Source organism: Schistocerca nitens, chromosome 11, assembly GCF_023898315.1.
Source record: "Schistocerca nitens isolate TAMUIC-IGC-003100 chromosome 11, iqSchNite1.1, whole genome shotgun sequence".
Taxonomy (NCBI): domain Eukaryota; kingdom Metazoa; phylum Arthropoda; class Insecta; order Orthoptera; family Acrididae; genus Schistocerca; species Schistocerca nitens.
The window spans coordinates 30,194,735-30,214,802 of record NC_064624.1 but is presented as its reverse complement, the minus strand read 5'-3'; the positions used below and the strand labels follow the sequence as shown (position 1 = coordinate 30,214,802).

Sequence of the window (20,068 nt, the reverse complement as noted above, 5' to 3'; positions counted from 1 at the left end):
CAGGCACACACGGTCACAGGCACAGAGGTTTCTGAATAATTGATGCACACAGGACTAAATCGACTGCCCAACAGACTTGAGGCATATGATGGAGGTGAATTTTACGATAGGCATTTCAAAGCAGAATTGGAATGATATGGGATAAATCACTATTCAACATTCTCCCATTTGGAAACTAATATTGCCGAATGGTTGAACTGGATAATTAGAAACCGAATGTGGAAGCAATTTAATCTTCAACGTACATGCAAATGTCTGAACATACAGCCACAAATCATTGCAAGTATTATCGCATTATTCACCAAAGAATTAAGAACAAACCTATTGATGTTACAAACGAATTATGGGAACGCTTCGAACCCAATATGTTCCTCATACAGCAGGTCATAAGATGTTGAGGGAACAGAGCATTGATGAAATGGCTTAGTTTCTCATCAAACCACTACAGCTGGGTGAACACTCGCATTTTGCTATGTAATACGAAAAGCAAAGCTCAAACCATGCAGTAGTGTGATATGAGTGCTAGGAAACGTATCAACAAAGTTGAAGGTGGTATTCTCGAGAAGCTGCGATCAGAATTTTGTATCTCTGGATACAATTTCTGCAGAATTGGAACAAAATTGAAATAGCACCTAGCTTATGGTGATAAGGGCTTTGATGATTTGGACAATGTACGCAAAGAGCACACGATCGCCTACACTACAAACAAAGATCACCATATTGCACACCAAATACTCATTGATAAGGCTGCGCAGGTATGTCAAGGGACAGATATTCATGTAGGACAACCTATGTCTGCATATGTCGTTGATAACGCAATGTTTGCTCGAACTTAAATTGGGTACTGGACTAACCTTCAAGCAAATACTGAATGCAGCTCACTGCATACTAAACAAGAAGAAAAACCTATGTGATGTTTAAAAAATTCGTGACAGCGGCAAAACGAGCCTAGAGGCAGAAAGAAGGAAGGAAAGGATGTGTTAAAAGGCATAGGTTGCTACCAATACCAAAGAGATCTGGTGGACCAATTCTGTTTATGATACCTCCATTTGCTGGGCTGTCAGCCACTGGTTTCATTAGCTAGGAGACCTGATATATTTCAAGCAGTACAGAACGTCCAAAAATGCGAAAAGTAATTACAAGCAGCTAAAAGGCATAATATGACCATGGAGGCCATCGCTATGGGTAAAGGCTTATATTTACAATACAGGAAATAACTTGGGTTATACATTTAAGAAAAAGCCCACAGCAGTGGTACTGGAAAGAAGGATTAAAAACATAGATCCACTTAAACTCATGAGAAAATTTAAAATCGCGATATTTTACAGCATGTTTATGTAGGATACATGGCCTGAGACTGTGTGGAAACCCAAGAAACGTGGAACTGTCAATTTAGATGTTGTTCAGGGTATGTAGCGCTTTGTGATTTAAGGTCACATGAAAGATTGTGTTGTCATTTTACCAATAGGAACCAGCTGTTGTACAATGTTCGACACTACCATAACTTCAGTTCATACCTCTGAGGATATTTCTGCATGGTATTTTTCCAGAAAATTGCATAAAAACAAGCAGTATGCAAGTCTCCACATCATTTGAGGCTGCAATGTAATTACGTACACTCTAATGCTAATTGGTCTAAATTGAAAGCAAATTACTTTCCTCCAATAGATGAGCAGGGATTGTGATGTACAGAATCAACTGGTCTGGAAACACACAAAAGCATAGCTAACGTCACTGAATTAATAATAAATTGCGTCTAGAGAATGGGGAAGTTGTGGCAATACCTCCTGGCTCTTGCGACATTGTCAATTCATATGTACACTTGAAACGTTTAGTTGAAGGATTTGAGGTACATGTAAACGTTAATATGTTTAAATCAGAGATAAAAATGAAACTCATTGTGGACTTCAGTCACAAATATTCAATAGGATGGCTACTACATTTCTCAAAGGGTCAAGTGATGGTGTATAATACTGATAAAATTTTTGAGTTATCAACTGGTGGCCATACTGTCAGTAAGTACAATTCGCGTAGAGCATAATATTTCAACGAATTTTGTACCTTGATGACAGGTTAATCCATACAATTTATCCATTTTTTCCCTACAATTGGTCCTGCTTATAAAAGTGAAGAAAATGAAGTCCACAATAAACATGGGCTGCTACATGAATCCAAGGTGGCGAAGGGTTCACAACCATCATTAATGTGGCAGGTACCGTGAAGTTAGGCTGCCGAAGCAAAAGCCAAAAGTGAACCCCAGGAGGTAACAGAAGAATGGCATGTCCCATACTGGCAGGCAAGGGAGTCTTCAAATATGAGGGAATAGGATGAGTGGCCACACATGAGAGAGATACAACATGCCTATCCACTGAGGAGGACATCATGCCAGTATATGTAGTAGATCAGCATCTTCTGCACAGACACTCAACTGGGCTAGTGAAAAAGCCACCAGTCGCGAAACGTATTCCGTGGTGGTGGAGTGTGTTAAGACACCATATGATGGACAGAGGTGCAGAGGAATAAACTAAACACCCACATTCTAGTTATGAATGGGCATGGGATAAAGAAAATGGAGCAGGGTGGTCTCATCAACTCACCTGGAAGTACCACTTAGGAGATGTAAGACACTGAGGAACTAGGTACTATGTAGAGCCTAGTAAGAATACATGGGAGGACCAAGGAAGTTTTGTATCAGACATGAGCCCCAGGAATTTTCTAGTTTCGGTGAATGGAAGAACAAAATGCGCAAGATGTAGGATGGTGTAAGAAACTCATTTCACCGAGAAATATTCATACAAAAGGTTTTGGCAGTGGAAACTGAAAGCCACTGTACAAGCTTCATGAGAAAAGGCGATAGGAACGACGCTGAAGACGCTGCTCAAGGAGACAAGTTGATGTAGAACTGCAACAGATCGTAAAATCCTTGACAAAAAGGGAGGTGAGATGGCTGGTGGCAGAATCCATAATATGGTTAATGGGGATAGCAAAGACAATGATACTCAGATAAATGTGTCCGACAAAGCCAAACCATATAAACAGATGTATAAGGATGATGGTTCAAAATGTGGAGAGCACATCTCCACAAGCGAATCACATTCCTGCACACCTCAGTCCACCAGGGACCAGGACATGCTACAGTAAACTTGAAGTGCATGGAATTGAACAGTCTGCAACGGAAGGATAACGTTCGGAAGATGCTTTACTTGGTCATCACAGCTATGTGAAGGTCGTGAGGGAGGAGTAAACCGCGGGACTGCTACGGTCGCAGGTTCGAATCCTGCCTCGGGCATGGGTGTGTGTGATGTCCTTAGGTTAGTTAGGTTTAACTAGTTCTAAGTTCTAGGGGACTTATGACCTAAGATGTTGAGTCCCATAGTGCTCAGAGCCATTTTTTTGGAGGAGTAAAGAAACCTTAGAAACCTGCCAACTGGGTTTGCACTCAGGTGGGGTAGAAGTCGGAAAATGCATAGCACACAGAAAGTGATCACTTGAGTATGTGTCAGAGGGAGTGGGCCATTCAAGATGACGGGTGAGCTGGACAGTGCAGAACGAGAGGACCAAATGGTAATAAATGTGAATGGAATCTGAAAGAAACATGGGTGCTCCAGTGCTAAGAGGGATGATTCAGAAGGTCTGCTAAGAGGTAACCTCTTGCACCGGTTCTCCAGGAGGCTCAAAGCAGATGGTGGGAACTGAAGTCACCAAGTAGCAAAAATGAGTGAAGGAGCTGACCAATGAGCTGGAGTAAGTCTGACTTGGTAACAGCAAATAACAGAGGTGTGTAGATGTTACAAAGAGAAAAGGTGAAATGAAGGAGGAAAAAGCAGACTGCAACAGCTACCCAACGAGTGTTCAGTGAGATGGATGACCAGCATGGCTCCATGAGGTGGAATGCAGTCCTTGGGGGAAAGGTCACAGAGTCCCAGAACGAAATATGAGAGGTCAAAGGGGTTGTGAGGACAATTTTTTTCTTGGAAGCAGAAAACAAGCGAACACTGCAATTCCAAGAGCAGCTGTAATTCCTCCTTGTTGGGTCTAGTACCACAAATGTTCCATTGGAGAAGAGTCATAATGGGGATTGGGGAGGAGGGAACAAATGACAGTCACCTTGCGGTTGCTGAGTACCAGCCTTCAAAAATTCACTGCTACAGGGGCAGAGGCTGGAGAATCCTGTTCATGAGATCTACAAACATTTTGTCATTCTCCTTGGGTCAGCCTGTGAATTCCATGGCAGAAAATCAGTAGGCAGTGGGCACCAGCAAAGTGGAGGTCAGCTGGGTAAGGGTATGTGTGCCAAGAGCACTGAAGGGGATCTCTAAGTCAGGGAAGGAGAAAACTGTTCGTTTTTGTTTGATTTCTTAGAATTTTCTAGTTGGCAGATGAAGACTACGTTTTTAGCTGTAGAAAGTATTTGCGGGAGTACTGCTTTTGTCCTTCCAGCCTGATAGTTGTGTAGCAGGTGATTTCGTCATCAGGGGCAAGGATTTGATGGCTTGTTGTGCAGCTGCAGGAGGAGAAGGAGATGCTACTGTGACCTGAGTGGTTTCACTACTGCAATACTGAACTTGAAGTTGCAAGTCTGGGTGGGCATATTCTCCATTATTCATGGCATAGCAAAAATGATACTGTAAATGCCAGATGGTAAAATGCAAGGATCTTGACTAGCAAACAACTATGAGTGACAAGGTGGAGTTTGATGTCCTTCACTCAGATCTCCTGGATGGCTCACTCATTAAGACACATGGGACATTCATGGGATTACAACTGATACAGCAGAGAGGAGGCAAACAGCTGCCCTCATGAGCATCTCTGCCAAGAGCAACACATTTGGCCATGTTTTGACAGGATATGTGTTTTATTATAATGTTGAACTCATTTTGTTTGTAATGTATGGTTGGACCATGATGACTTCATAGTCTGCCTTAATCTTTGAGGCAAACACTACTTGAGCAAATGGTAGAAAAAGAGTGCATGTGGACTTTAAGTTTGCATCAATCTTTTTCATTACTCAATGGGCCACAGTGATGCCATGATTAGAGGGAAGTGTGGATTTCTCTCTCAGTGAGGCCATCTAACATCAGAAGGTAAAGAACACCATGTGAAGAATTCAGTGAACGATGGTCCTCAACACAAACAGGATAACTCTGGAGGAGTGATGCTGTAAGCAGTTGTAGGGCCTGAAAATCACAATACGTCTTCAGAAGCAAAGTCGTATTACATAAATGACAAAAGAATTTCACAGGGCCTGCAACTGCAACAACACCTTTCAGAATAATGCAAGCATTAACCGTAGCAAAGGACTGACCACCTCCGGTACGTGATACCATGAGGAACTGATGTACAGCTGGTATGGCCTTGAAATCATTACCCTCATTTAGTAGACACACTCTAAGACATTGATTGAGCCACTGCAAAAAATCCCCATGGTTGCCAACATCTCCAATGGCATGCTCCTTCCAATTGGGTGTCCCCTCAGAGGGGGATTCACACACCGTAAATGACTGTTCGCACCTCCCGAACTCCTGACAGAGGGACCAACTGGCATTTGGGAAAGTAACAGTCACCACTCTCTGGGCCTGGCCTGTATCAGAGGGTATGTGTGAACCCTACTGTTGACCCAGAGCTAGGAATTATACATTACCTTGTCACCTGTAATGTGTCTAATGAATGAGCCAGCCTTCAGGATCACACCAGGATGATGGAGGAACAAAGAGAATGAGGATTTACCATTTAAGTCTTCGCAACCTTACTGAAACTGGCACCAGCTACTGACAATTCTTCTTGATCATGGCCCGTAAACTGTCACCACTACAAGCTTGTGTGTTTCCTGAGCACCACTGTGGCACAGCATTGAAAGAGTTCTCCAACACTATATTCATTGATCTGAAAGGCTGGGAATCAGCTCCAATTTTTTTATTTATAGCCACTCACCCTTCCTTGTTCTACTGCAGTATGACATTAGCTTGTGGCTATCAAAATGAATTTGTTGAATGTCAGTGATTTTCAAGTGATGTTCTGGATTAAGCACAATACAGCTGCTGATATACCACCTGAACTTTTGTCTTCCTGTACAGATATTAGACATGTGCTCTATTTATCTAGGAACAGTCACATAATGGTTGTTGCACAGAACAGCATTACTGACAATACTGCCTTGTAATGTTGGTGTTTATTGGTAATTCTGAATAATTCAAGTAGTGCATTTTATTTCTGAAGTACTCTCACAATAAATAATTATTAATATTTCTCAAAAAGTTCTGCAGTGAATTATGAAAACTTACCTTGCACTATCAGATGCATATCTTGTTGAGGCTTCCACCTGAAACATTTCAAGAAATGACCAGTGATTTACAACTGATGGGACAGTAAATAAATATATTTATATTAACACCCACCAACATGTGATTGGTCCACCAAATGCTGTAAGTGACGCTTGAAAATATCATTAAAGAGGACATGATAAACTGTTGCAGTTAATGAAACAGAATATTAGTCAGAATTCACTTTCCATTTTCTCAATTTGTCTTCAGTACTGTAAATAACTACACAAGCTAGTAATTTGGTTGTAGCCATACTTCCTACTAGATACTTCACATTTTTAACCTGTCATGCACTTCCACCTTGTGTAAAATTTTCGTTCGCCTTTTTTTTATTTTGAAAACTGCCATTCACTGACAGAAGAATCGATTATCATAAATGAAACATTTGGGCCTTTGTGCTCTGGGCAGCCCAGATGAACTTGCAGAGGTGAGGAGAGACTTCTAAACCCATCCTTAAGTTCACAACCAGAACTACATACAGACCTGGACCATTAAATATACAAACATTAATAAATATTGGCAAACTCAAAATACTTTCAGACACTATAAATGTATAACAAAATTGGTATTACAAAACAGCACATTCACAAATGAAGAAAATACCACATTCAGAGAACTGTAGATTTTTACAGAGAACACAGGGAAGAAATTTGCGAAACTATCCCAGAACTAGGCTCTGCATTCATAAACGTCAAATCTATGTTGCAATCAGTACCAAATTTTTCCATTACCTCCAGAAAGACTCACTCCCTGCAATAATCAAATATTTAGATGAGAGGTACACAATAATTGATGCACATTCATCAATAAATCAAGTTAACAAGAACAATGCAGAAAGCAAAAGAATCCTGAGAACTATGTTGAGAAGCATCTGTTGAAGTTCCAGAGGAAAACGTAAGAATTTTATTAAATTTTTATCCTCAGATTGGTACAGAATGGAGATGAGAACACTTTCTGCCTAAACTGCTATTAATTAAATGTATTTACAACTGGAATTTTGGCTTATGCCATTCTCAGGTGACAGCTTACTATGAACTATGTCGAAGTTATTACATGTCATGCCTAGTCATTGGGGAGTGGATATAAAGATGTGCAGTATGATATGACCGACAGAAATTAGTACAATAAGTACTAACATTGTCTGGACATATAGATTATGACTGTGGAATTTGCAAACACAGTTAACTCAAGGAAAGTACTACCTCAAAAGGAATTATAAAGGTTTCAGACATCACACTGACTTACCACTTGAGAATCGTACAGCTGCCAAATTAATTTTGAATAAATATGTACCATAACAGTCCAGGGAGAAAATGTTTTCATTTATAAATGTCTGGCTGACTGTGGATGTAAGAAAAAAGGACAAATGGTAAGAAAAAGACAGTTAGCTAAATTGTTGGCAGATAACCATCCGCCCCACCCCACATATATATCACTAAAAAGATATGCAATCAACACTAATATGATTTGAGAATATCACATAGCTTATGTGCCAATAACAAAGCATAATTCCAAGAACTTGATAAATTTCATAGTCAGATATAGATACCTGTTGAAATTGACCATTACCACTGATTAATAATAGTGGTTCCTGGCCTAGATTAACTGATAATCATGTTCACAGAAGATTCAAAGAAATTCCATGAAAAGGTTAAGGAGAAAACAACAGCAGAAATTCTAAAATACAAGATATATCAGGGATGGCTTAGGACAGGAAGGTCCTGTGATGGGCAGATTGATGAAGGACTAAAGTGGCAGAATACTATTGGAATACATTTGTAAAATTTTAGAAGGCTTATGACTATAAAGCACGACTGCTTTTATTCAAAATTCTTAAAAAATCTGACATGCAGAATACAACATGAGTCCTTTTAAAAGAACTTCAGCCTCATTTGATATAAGAACAGACTTTAGCCAAGGCAATGGACTAACTCCATTCTTCTTTCAGACCATACTAGGAAAATGAACATTGAACAGATGGAGCACTTGTCAGAACATAATACCAGAAGTTGAATACTACTTGGTTAGAAAATTGATGTCAAAATTGTTTGCTATACTTTAGTAGATAATTTAGCAATACTGATGGTGTAGAGAAGGTACAAAACAGAGAGAAAGAAAAACAGTACGAAAAGCATGACTACTCATCTCCTCTGATAAGAAGCAGTAATGGGGAACAGCAATACTGCAAAATCCCACTCAAATACTGAGTATGAGAGTATCAGGGGAAGACAAATTTAAGGATCTATGATAAGTCATATAGCCAAATGGTGGAGAAAATGGAGCCACAAGAGGAAGACTATGAAAGATGGACTTTCCATTAATGTAAACAGAAGATGTTCATAGTAAAAATTCATTCTCCAAAATTGCAGAACCTCTGACTCGCAAGGCAGTCATTTGGCCAGAATACACATCTGCATCATAAACACTGATTTCAGATTTAACAAATGATAGTGAAAATTACGAAAAAAGAAAAGATATTAGGAAACAGAACACCAGTACAAACATTTAAATTCAGAAACAATAGACAAGTATACATAACTATATAGGAAAATAACTGAGGCCAAAATTTGGCAAAGAAGGGTAATGAGTCTTAGCATATTGAAAAGAAAAACTGTGCAGCAGCACTGAATCTTTTTTATTAAAAAACTCATTGGCTTACAGAAGTGCACAAAGACCTACAAGACACTTGTATAAATAAGCAAGAAATTGAAAACCAAACCAAATACAGAAACAGAATTGAGTTGATAAATTCTCCACAACAAAATAGTTCCAAAATGACAAGATAGAAACTAGACATCAGGTGAGTGGAGAGAAATACGTGTACAGATGAAGGAGTAGCATAAAGAAATGTAAAACCTTAGCTGGCCTGTAACTGAGCAGAACAAAAAAAATTTGTTTCTCATTTGTAATACCTTCGCAGTACAACATAGTGGTGGTGCTGTATGTACTGCAAATGAACTACAGCAAGGAGGTCAAAAAGTCTCTGCAAATATGCAGATAACAGTATTTGAAGTGTTTTGTTAGGTTACAGCAGTGCTCAGAAGTATTTTTCAGTTGCGTTGTTATGCTGTCAGTACTGCTTGCATGCAGTCACAGAAGAGCAATGCATGTAAGTGTCACTCCATCAAGTGCTTCATGCTGCTGTGGTTACATATCTAGTAAATGAGCAAAATCATACAACAATGTAAGTATATATTCTTTTAGCTCAAAAGTATGTAACTTGCCTTGATGGCATGGTATTCATTAACCACTATAACTCAGGTATTCAATTGGTTGTAACTCAAACTTCGTATGTGCTACATAGTAGCATAAAGCACCATGTAAATAAGCAGGAAATTATGATCTAACCTGATAAGACGCATTTTGTTTGTATACAAACATTCCTTCATGTTTACTTATTTTAACAGTTTCATGATGGCAGTTTATTATGTTTTCACCAATATTTAATGCAATATTTATCTTAGAATATTTCATAAGGTTTTAAAGTGACAAGCATGGGGAGGTGCTTAATTCAAGCCAGGCTTCACAAACTCCTCACTAGGGTACGAACTAATCCAGAAGGTACGTTGAGGAAGGAGGATGGGGAAAATACAAACACATCATGTGAGACACTGGAACTGCTCCTCAAAATTCATTTTCCTCAATATGCTCTGGCAGATAACATAGGCCAGAATGTGACCCCTGAAAACAATGGTTCTCAGCCACTCAAAGAGAGGACTGCGACCGGCCAAGGCATGTGTCGATTTCAGTAAAATCCAATGGGCAGTGGGAACATTCTAACTGGTCCAGTCACCTGTCCCCGATGGCATCTTTCCAGCTCTCTTGAAACAAGCAGGAGAGAATCTTGTAAGAGCGCTGTGCAGGTTATTCAGGGGTTAGCCTAGCAGCGGGAGTCATTCACAACGCCTGGAGGGCAGTGACAGTTGTCTTTATTCTAAAGCCAGGGAAAACTGATCACACCAGGCTCAAGGATATGAGATCAATCAGTCTGGTTAATGTACGTGTTAGGGAGAGGAGGCTAACTATGGCTCATCTACATTCAAGCCAACACACACATCAACCAGGTAAATCACCAGAGAAAGCTTTCTGACAATTTGTTGTGAGGGTGGAGAAAGCCCTTTGCTTTCAAGAAAGAGCCCACTCCATCTTCCTGGACATTGAGGGAACTTTTTGTAAGACAACTGTTCATTCCATGGTTAGGGCAGCAGAGATGCATGACCTAGTGACCACTATATGTAGGTGGACTAAGGCCATGCTTAGTAGGAGGAGGATAGAAGCCACTGTGATGAATGAAAAGATGGTAATTAACACCACTAGAGATTCTCCACAAGGAGGAGTTTTGTCCACTTCATTGTGGAATCTAGTGGTGAACAAACACATTGAGAAACTAGATTCCAGGCAATGATTTTGTGAAGGATACACAGATGACCTTGTCATAGTAATACTTGGCAAATTTACTGACACAGTTAGGAATGGCACAAGGTGCACTGAACATTGTGCAAGACCAGTGCATTAAATAGAACCTAATGGTTAATCCTATGAAGACTGTTGTGGTACCAATCATGAAGCATATCCAACACTGAAGTTGGAATCTAAAGCTTTTCAATGAAAGGGGATAGTGAAAAATCTAGGGGGTACCCTTAGATGAGAAACTAATATGGACCCCTCACATTAAGAGCATCTGCTCCAGGGTGAAAGGTACTCTACTGAGTACCAGAAGGACTTTTGGCAAAAAACTATGGCCTAAGACCCTGAGGTATGCACTGGATATACAGCACAGTGGTTAGACTTAGGATCTCCTATAAGGCCGTAGTGTCCTGGAAGAAGGTAGAACAGCAGGTTGCAGCTAAGAAGCTTGCTAAGGTGCTGAGCCTGGCCTGCTTCACCACAAGAGGCAGAATTAGTAGCACACCAACCACTGGGGTGGAAGCCATGCTGGACATGCCTCCACTAAACCTTTGTGAAGCAGCTGGTGCATACAGACTCAAAACTGGTAAAAACTGGATCTCATTGAGATATCCAGACCCACACACTAATATAGTGAGTGAGGCAAATATAGGAATGGCTGGGGAACTGCCGGCCGACTACATAATAACTCCCAACTGGTTCAACAAGCTTTACAATAATATAATTTGAAGTTGGGAACAGTAAGAAAAAACAGTTTGACACCATACTGGGGACATTGTCTGGTTCACTGATTGGTCGAAATCAGACCAAGGTGCTGGGGCCGTGGTATATGGAATTCAGTGAAGACTGGAGGGCATCATCTCTCTAGGACAACTGGTCTCGGTATTCCAAGCTGAAATTACTGCAATCAGGGTGTGTGTGTGTGTGTGTGTGTGTGTGTGTGTGTGGAGGAAAAAATACATAGGTGCTAGAAGGATCATAGCATCTACATCTATTCAGACAGCCAGACAGACCTTAAATCATTTGCAACTCCTGCAACAAGATCTAAAATTATTGCAGAATGTCATGGGGCTCTGGTGGAGCTAGGGGGAAGCAATTGGGTAAAACCAATGTTGGTCCTTGGCCACTCAGGGATCGGTGGCAATGAACAAGCCAACAAATTGGGGGCAGAGACTCCATTCATTGGACCAGAACCTGTCCTGACAATCACCAAGGCTATGATCAAACTAGAAGTACAGAACTGGCTTAGAAGACAGCACATAGAATACTGGTCCAAGGACGATAAGCAAAAACATGGCAAGTTAATGATGTCAAAGCCGTGTTTTAAAAGAAGCTCTGTAATCCTGGGCTTGAACAGCCAAGAGATTAAACTCACACCCAAAGGTGTAATGGAGGCATGTCCAGCACGGCTTCAATCACAACAGTTGGCGTGCTACTAATTCTGCCTGTTATTGAGAAGCAGGCCAATCACTGCACCGTAGCAAGCTTCTTAGCTGCAACTTGCTGTTCTACCTTCTCCCACGACACTATGGCCCCATTGGAGATTCTAAGTCTAACCACCGTACTGTATATCCAGTGCATACCTCAGGGTCTTAGGCCCTAGCTTTTTTGCCACAAGTCCTTCTGGTATTCACTAGAGTACCTTTCACCCTGGAGCAGATGCTCTTAACCCCTAATCACAGTCGTGAGTACTTCTCACGCAACTTCAGAAGGCGGGAAAAATACGTAAAAATCACCTATCTAGTGCTACTTTTTGAATTTAGTACTACATATTTATTCTTCAATTATACATAAATGGTAACTTATGAACAAAATATTGTTTCGGTGCTGTGAAAAAGACCTATTCATATTGCACTCTAAATTCTCATTGAAATTTACAGTGATGGACAAATATCCAAATATCTAAGTGTAGTTCTTTACTTGAAACTTGGTTGTTGCAGGTTAATGTTGATCAAGTACCACCGGTGTTAAATTTAATAAGTATTATTGACAGCAAATGAAACAGAAAAAAATCTGCACTACTGAAAGTGGCCACAATACGCACCACCTTACACGCACTGCGGACACACCTTACAAGAGCATTCCAAACAATTTGGGACCTTGCACTTGCGACACAAGTAACTTGTCTTTCTCTTCTTTTTTGGTGGAAAAATGCAACATGGCTTCCTTCCATCCCTAGGTAGTTTGCCCTCCTTTTCCAGCTCTTCATGGAGATGTACTTCAGTTCTTGGAACTCTAACGATAGAAAATCTCAATTCTCGTGGGAGGCATTTATTCACTATCCTTTCGTGCAGTGAATGTTCGATCAGTTCTTTTGCTAGAGCTTTCATCAAGTTCATCCTGGTAAGCACAGTTCTTTCCTTGAATGACTGATGAACAACATATGCACTGACAACACTCATGTCAAGAATATGGAAAACCACGGCCATGGTCCAACGTTGTGTGCAGCGACTTTAACAATATTTGGCACACTTTTCATCTACAGTATCAACAGCACCCTTTGTGTTGTTATAGTGGGCTATTATTACAGGTTTTTTACTTTCCACGTCATCTTCTATGGAGTGATGCATTGTTGATATAAGAATTACTGCTCTTCCTTTCTTAGGTACATGCAAAATGAGCGTGATGTGTTTGGTAAATCCATACAGCGTTGTTCCAACTTCACGTCTACAGGAAGGCAAGAAAGATGCTGGAATTTCCTTTCGGTTCTTCCGCATTGTTCCCACTGTGGTCAAATCATTTTTCTGTAGCACATCTGCAAGTTCGATTGACACATACCAGTTATCAGCAGTGTAGTTTCGGTTAGCATGTGCTATTGGCTTGCACAATCTGAGGACAGCCTGAGTGATAATGGCGTATTTCTTCTCGTCTGAGGAAAGTCCTGCTCCATCAGTACCTTTTCCACAGTAGAGATAGGTGTTGAAGGTGTAGTTAGTCCTGGAGTCGGCTAGGCATTGAAGCTTCAGGCCATACTTCGCTGGTTCAGATGGAATATACATTTTGAATTTACAGTGTCCTTTGAAACCGATTAGCATTTCATCAACTGTAGCATTAACCCCAAAAATATAGGATCGCTGCAAATTTTCGTTGAATTTATGTACAATGTTTGTTATAGCAGCTGCTGGATCAGAAACCTTACATAACTCCATGTCATCAGGGTTGTCAAATCTCAGGCAGTTGAGAATTACAGCAAATATTGCTGATGATATAGTGATACAGAAAATAGCACGGACAGTCCCATCAATACAAAAGAGAGAACATATGTCTTAGTTAATCAATTTGAATACTGAAGTGTATATAAGAAGGTCGATGAAACTCTTCATTTCAGACATTGTACAAGGTCTGACTTCTGTTCCCTTCCTGTAGAAATTGGTCACAATGGAACTGAATAAGTTCTCTACACTTTAATTACAAGCCAAAGTTATATACGAAGTCCTTGTGGACACTAAGTACAATCCGTTCTTCTAAATTTATTTGCACTCTCAAATTTTCCTTTGCCTCTCTTTTTCTTGTCTTTTATGAAATATTAATAAATACAGTACACTAATACACTGCACATTATTTCAGTTTATTTGCAGTGTAATATAAAAATTGAAAATAAAAAGATTAAAAGATCAAACAATGGAAAATCCAGGACAGAATGGAACAATATGATGAAAAGAGCAGTTGCTGTGCACCATATAGCAGAGATGCTGAGTCACATATAGGAGAAACAAAAAGACTGTCACAAATATAGCTTTCAGCCAGTGAGGCATTTATCAAAATTAGACAACAAACACACACATACACACTCGTACCAACATAACTCCTACACACATGACTGGAGTCTCAGCCAACTGAGACCACACTGCAAGCAGCAGCACATGTGCATCATGAAGTGAGAGGCAACTGGGTGGGGGATAAGGAGGTGGCTGGGGTAGTGAGGGAGAGGGATAGTAGCATAGTGGTGGCAGACAGTGATGTGCTGTTGGGGAGCATACAGCACTGAGGTGGAAAGAGGGTAAGGCAGCACACTATCTGATCAAAAGTATAGAGACATCCCCAAAAACATATATTTTTCATATTAGGTGCATTGTGGTGCCATCTACTGCCACGTACTCCATATCAGCAACTTCAGTAAACATTATAAATCATCAGAGAGCACTTGCGTCGTACGTCTGTACACAAGATTTCAAAACTCCTAAACATCCCTAGTTCCACTGTTTCCAATGTGATAGTGAAGTGGAAATGTGAAGGGACACTTACAGTACAAAAGTGTACAGGCCAACATCATCTGCTGACTGACAGATACCTCCAATAGTAGAAGAGATTCGTAATGTATAATAGACAGACACCTATCCTTATAATCACACAGGAATACCAAACTGCATCAGGATCCACTGTAAGTACTGTGATAATTAGGCAGGAGGTGAGAAAACTGGGATTGCATGGTCAAGCGGCTGCTCATAAGCCACACATCACACCAGTAAATACCAAACAATGCCTCACTTGATGTAAGGAGTGTAAACATTCGATGACTGAACAGTGGAAAAACATTTTGTGGATTAACAAATCACAGTACACAATGTGGCAATCTGATGGTGGGGTGTGGGTATGGTGAATACCCAGTGAACATCATCTGATAGCACGTGTAGTGCCAACAGTAAAATTCGGAGGCAGTGGTGATATGGCGTGGTCGTGTTTTTCATGGAGGGGCTTGAAGCCCATGTTGTTTTGCATGGTACTATCGCAGACCAGGCGTACACTGATGTTTTAAGCACCTTCTTACTTCCCACTGTTTAAGAGCAGTTTGGCCAGAATGCCATGGGTATTCTGCCATCCACCAAACCTACACAATGTATTCATCCATCCCCGTGGTATTCCACCATCCACCAAACCTACACAATATACTCATCCATCCCTACACAACCCCTTCTTCTAACCCCTTAACCTCATGGCTCATACCCCTGTAACAGACATAGATGTAAGACCTGTCCTATACATCCTCCCACCACCACCTACCTCCAGTCCAGTCACAAATATCACCTATCCCATCAAAGGCAGGGCTACCTGTGAAACAAGTCAAGCAGTCTACAAGCTAAGGTGCAACCACTGTCTTGTATTCTATGTGGGCATGACAACCAGCAAGCTGTCCGTCGACATGAATGACCATCGAATAAACTGTGGCCAACAAACAAATGGGCCACCCTGTTCCTGAGCGTGCTGCCAAACAGGACATACTTTATTTCAATGACTGCTTCACAGCCTGTGCCATATGGATCCTTCCCACCAATACCAGTTTTTCTGAATTGCACAGGTGGGAACTTTCCCTGTAATATCTCCTATGTTCCCATAACATCCTGGGCTCAACCTTAGTAAGTCATTGTCCTCTCCCATCCAGTCCATTCTCTGTTCCCATTCCAGCATTACACAGCCCTCATTTCTCCATCACACCATCATTTTACTTTTCCTCTTTTCCGCATTCCCCCTCCCGATCTCTCCACTGCCCTTCATCTAACCTCCCAACTGCACATGGCTGCCCTACCCTCTTTCCACCTCAATTCTGTGTGCCCCCCAACAGGATGTCACCCTCTACCTCCGCCACCCCTAGCCCACTATACCTCCCCTTCCCCGCACCAACCTCCTCCTCACCCACACCCAGTCACCATTCCCATCATGCACTGGTGCTGCTACTCACAGTGTGGCCTCAGTTGCCTGACACTGCAGTCATGTGTGTGTGAGTTGCATTTGCACAAGTATATATGTGTATGATTGTCATTTAATTCTGAGAAAGGCCTTACTGGACGAAAGCTATATTTGTGACAGTCTTTTTGTTGTTCCTATCTGTGACTCAGCATCTTGCTATATGGTGAGTAGCAACTTTCACAATATTGTTAGAAGATTAAAAGAATCATCCACATAGGGGCTTGACCTAACAACCTTCAGATTACATGAATGTTGGTTGTCTACCATTTTTGACATGTCCGAAACAACAGACATGACACAGAATCTGCACCTCTTATAAATCATATGTAAATTAAAGGTGGAGAGGGAATAAAGGGAAGGAAAGGGAATCGATCACAGCTATCGGCTGCATTGGGACATTACGGAGTGAACATGTGTACCTAGATCTCCTGCTTACTAGGCAGGTTCAATAACATCTGCAACATCCAGGACACAGTGTTATCACAACTGCATGGACTATCTTGGTTTGCCTCACAGCTGATCCACACTCTCATCTAGCACCACCTACCCACAGCTCCTGTCCATCTCCAAAAGAGCAGACACCACACTTTCATATAATTTTATAGGTCTAGCTAGGCAATGAATCCAGCTACTTCACTGTGGATGCACAAGTATGTCCTACCTCCTGTGGGAATCTCAGATGAGTAAATATGGAGGAAATGGACAGGGGCTGAGGATAGGTGGCACTCGATTGGAGTGTGGATCGGCTGTGAGGCGAGCCAAGATAGTCCGTGCAGTTGTGGTAACACTGTGTCCCAGATGGTGCAGTGTTTATCGCACCTGCCCTGTGGGTAGGAGATCCCATGTTCGAATCACAGTCTGGTACGTACTTTCACTTGTCACCACCGATTCTGCATAATGTCCCAATGTAGCTGACAGCAGTTATCCCTCCCCTTTCCTTTCATTTCCACCCCCCTTGACCTTCAATTTACATATAACCTTCAGATTACTGTTTTGTATTCTTTTCACTGTGCCAACCACTCCCTATAAACTATACTAATATAAACGGCCCATGCCTTACCCGACCTGCACCAAAATACTATTCCTTCTAAATGCTTGGACATCTGGAGTTCCCACTTCTGTCATTCTCATTTCTGGCCAAGCCCTGCATGTATCATAAATTTGTGCAAAATCAGAGATGAAGAAGTACATTTACTTCTCAGTCATGTTGTCCTATAATCTGCCAAGTAGGGGAGTTGAGACTTTCTTTCGTTTCAAAGACGTCTGAACATTTTCCAATACAAACTACAATTGCGAGTACATAAGTTCAGAACTTGGTTTTATGGTTCCAAAAAGCAAGGAGTCCTATTTCCCCTGCAGAAATCATGTACAATAAAACTACCCATTCATCTGTAATCTATTTGACATTCCCATGCCTCACAACTAACAATGGATTAGCAGCATGAATTGTGTGTTTCCTCAAGTATCCACCTGCTGTATAAAAAATGCAGCACCTAAAGCTGAATGTGTTTCTCCTTGTGAATACTACACCCTCCTCCTCTGGAATTTGAGGCTCCACTAAGTGCACACAGAATTTAGACAAGAGATATATCCCGAGAAAAGAAAGACTTAACAGACCTTAAGACATAGGAGTAGCTTACCTCCTCCATCTTAACTCCCAGAGGATCATATTTGGGATGGCTGAACATCTGTAACAAAGAAATAATGTAAGAGATTCATTACTATCGTTCAACATGCAGTACATGCACACGCTAAATTCACAACATTAGGAATCTCTCATATGAATTATTGTATAAAGTGCTTTTCTTTAAGAGGATGAGGAGAATACACTAATGGCATGCACCAAATTAAAACATGACTCAAGATCACACACTTCTCTTAAAGTATAAGCTCAGTGTTTTTATTTATTCACTCATTCATTCATTCATTCATGAGGAAAAAACTATTTAGCATGTAACATATATGAAAAAAAAACAAAATATTCTCAGAATTTAATAAGAACATGATTATTCCAGGTCCAAAGACAGCAGGAGCTGACGTGTGAATATCCTGAACCATCAGTTTAAGAAGTTGTTATTGCAAAATACTGTCATGAATGACTTACAAATGAAGTGACTGACAGAAGCCAACTTTGGCAACATTAATTTTGGTTTCTGGAGAAATGTAGGAACACATGAAGAAATACTGACCTCACAACTTAACTCAGCAGGTAAGAAAGGCTAGCCTCTGTTTATAGGGCATTTAGATGTAAGCTGAGCTTTTGACAATGCTGACTGGAACACACTCTTTGAAATTTTGAAGGTAGCACAGAAAAAACACAGGGAACAAAACTTATTTGCAACTTGTTCAGAAACCATTTTGGTGTTCTAAGCGTTAAAGGACATGAAATGAAGACAGTAGTTGAGAAGTAAGTGTGATCAAGTTGTAGCCTATCACCATGTTTTTATACCTGAACATTGAGCAAGCAGTAAAAGAAACCAAGAAAAAATTTAGTACGTGAATTAAAGTTCAGGGAGAAGAAATAAAAACTACAGTTTGTCGATTTTATTTATTTATTTACACATCAGGTTCCATAGGAGCAAATCTCCAAGGTCATGGAATATGTCATTACATGAAATTACAACATACAACTAATAACAGAGGCATACCGACAATCCTTCTTTCCACGAACAATACGAGACTGGAATAGAAGGGAGAACCGATAGAGGTACTCAAGGTATCCTCCGCCACACACCGTCAGGTGCCTTGCGGAGTATGGATGTAGATTAACAAGTTAGGAACCAAAGAACCAAAGAAAAAAAGTCAATCCATAAGTTTAAGTAAACACAATCAACAATACAATAGGAATCAGCTTACTTTTTCAAGGAACTCCTCAACAGAATAGAAGGAGTGACCCATGAGGAAACTCCAGTTTTGATTTGAAAGTGCGTGGATCACTGCTAAGATTTTTGAACTTGAGTGGTAACTTCCTGAAAACGGATGCAGCAGTATACTGCACACCTTTCTCCACATGAGTGAAGGAAGTCTGATCCAAATGCAGATTTCATTTCTGCCGAGTATTAACAGAGTGAAAGTTGTTTATTCTTGTGAATAAGCTAATACTGCTAACAAGAAATGATAGTACGGCCAATGTCAGAATACCCTGACTCACGAACAGGGGTCGACAAGAGGTCTGTGAACTTAGACCACTTATTGCCCAAACTGCCTGTTTCTAAGCCAAAAATATGCTTATAGAATGGGAAGCGTTACCCCAAAATATAATACCATATGACATAAGCAAATGAAAATAAGCAAAGAACACTAATTTTCGTGTTGAACAATCACTTACTTCAGATACCTTTCGAATAGTAAAAATGGCAGCATTAAGTCTTTGAACAAGATCCTGAACGTGGGCTTTCCACAACAGTTTATTATCTATCTGAACACCTATAAATTTGAACTGTTCAGTTTGACTAATCATAAGCCTATTCTGTGAAATTAAAACATCAGGTTTTGTTGAATTGTGTGTTAAAAACGCTAAAAACTGAGTTTTATTGTGATTTAGCATTAGTTTATGTTCTACAAGCCATGAACTTATGTCATGAACTGCACTACTTGAAACCAAGCCAATGTTGAACACAACATCCTTTACTACCAAGCTAGTGTCATCAGCAAAC

General features: G+C 40.6%; 1 protein-coding gene across 10 annotated transcripts in view; it reads right to left on the bottom strand.

The window, feature by feature from the left end:
- Window positions 1-20,068, bottom strand: part of LOC126213128 (zinc finger protein 492-like) — an 84,335-nt gene that overhangs the window by 33,797 nt on the left and 30,470 nt on the right. For all 10 annotated transcript variants that reach the window (XM_049940735.1, XM_049940739.1, XM_049940744.1 and 7 more), the window contains 2 exons: window positions 18,053-18,100; window positions 6,282-6,319 (listed from right to left, as the gene is read on the bottom strand). In XM_049940735.1, the coding sequence (XP_049796692.1) occupies window positions 6,282-6,319; window positions 18,053-18,100 (86 nt within the window). The remainder of the gene's footprint in view (window positions 1-6,281; window positions 6,320-18,052; window positions 18,101-20,068) is intronic.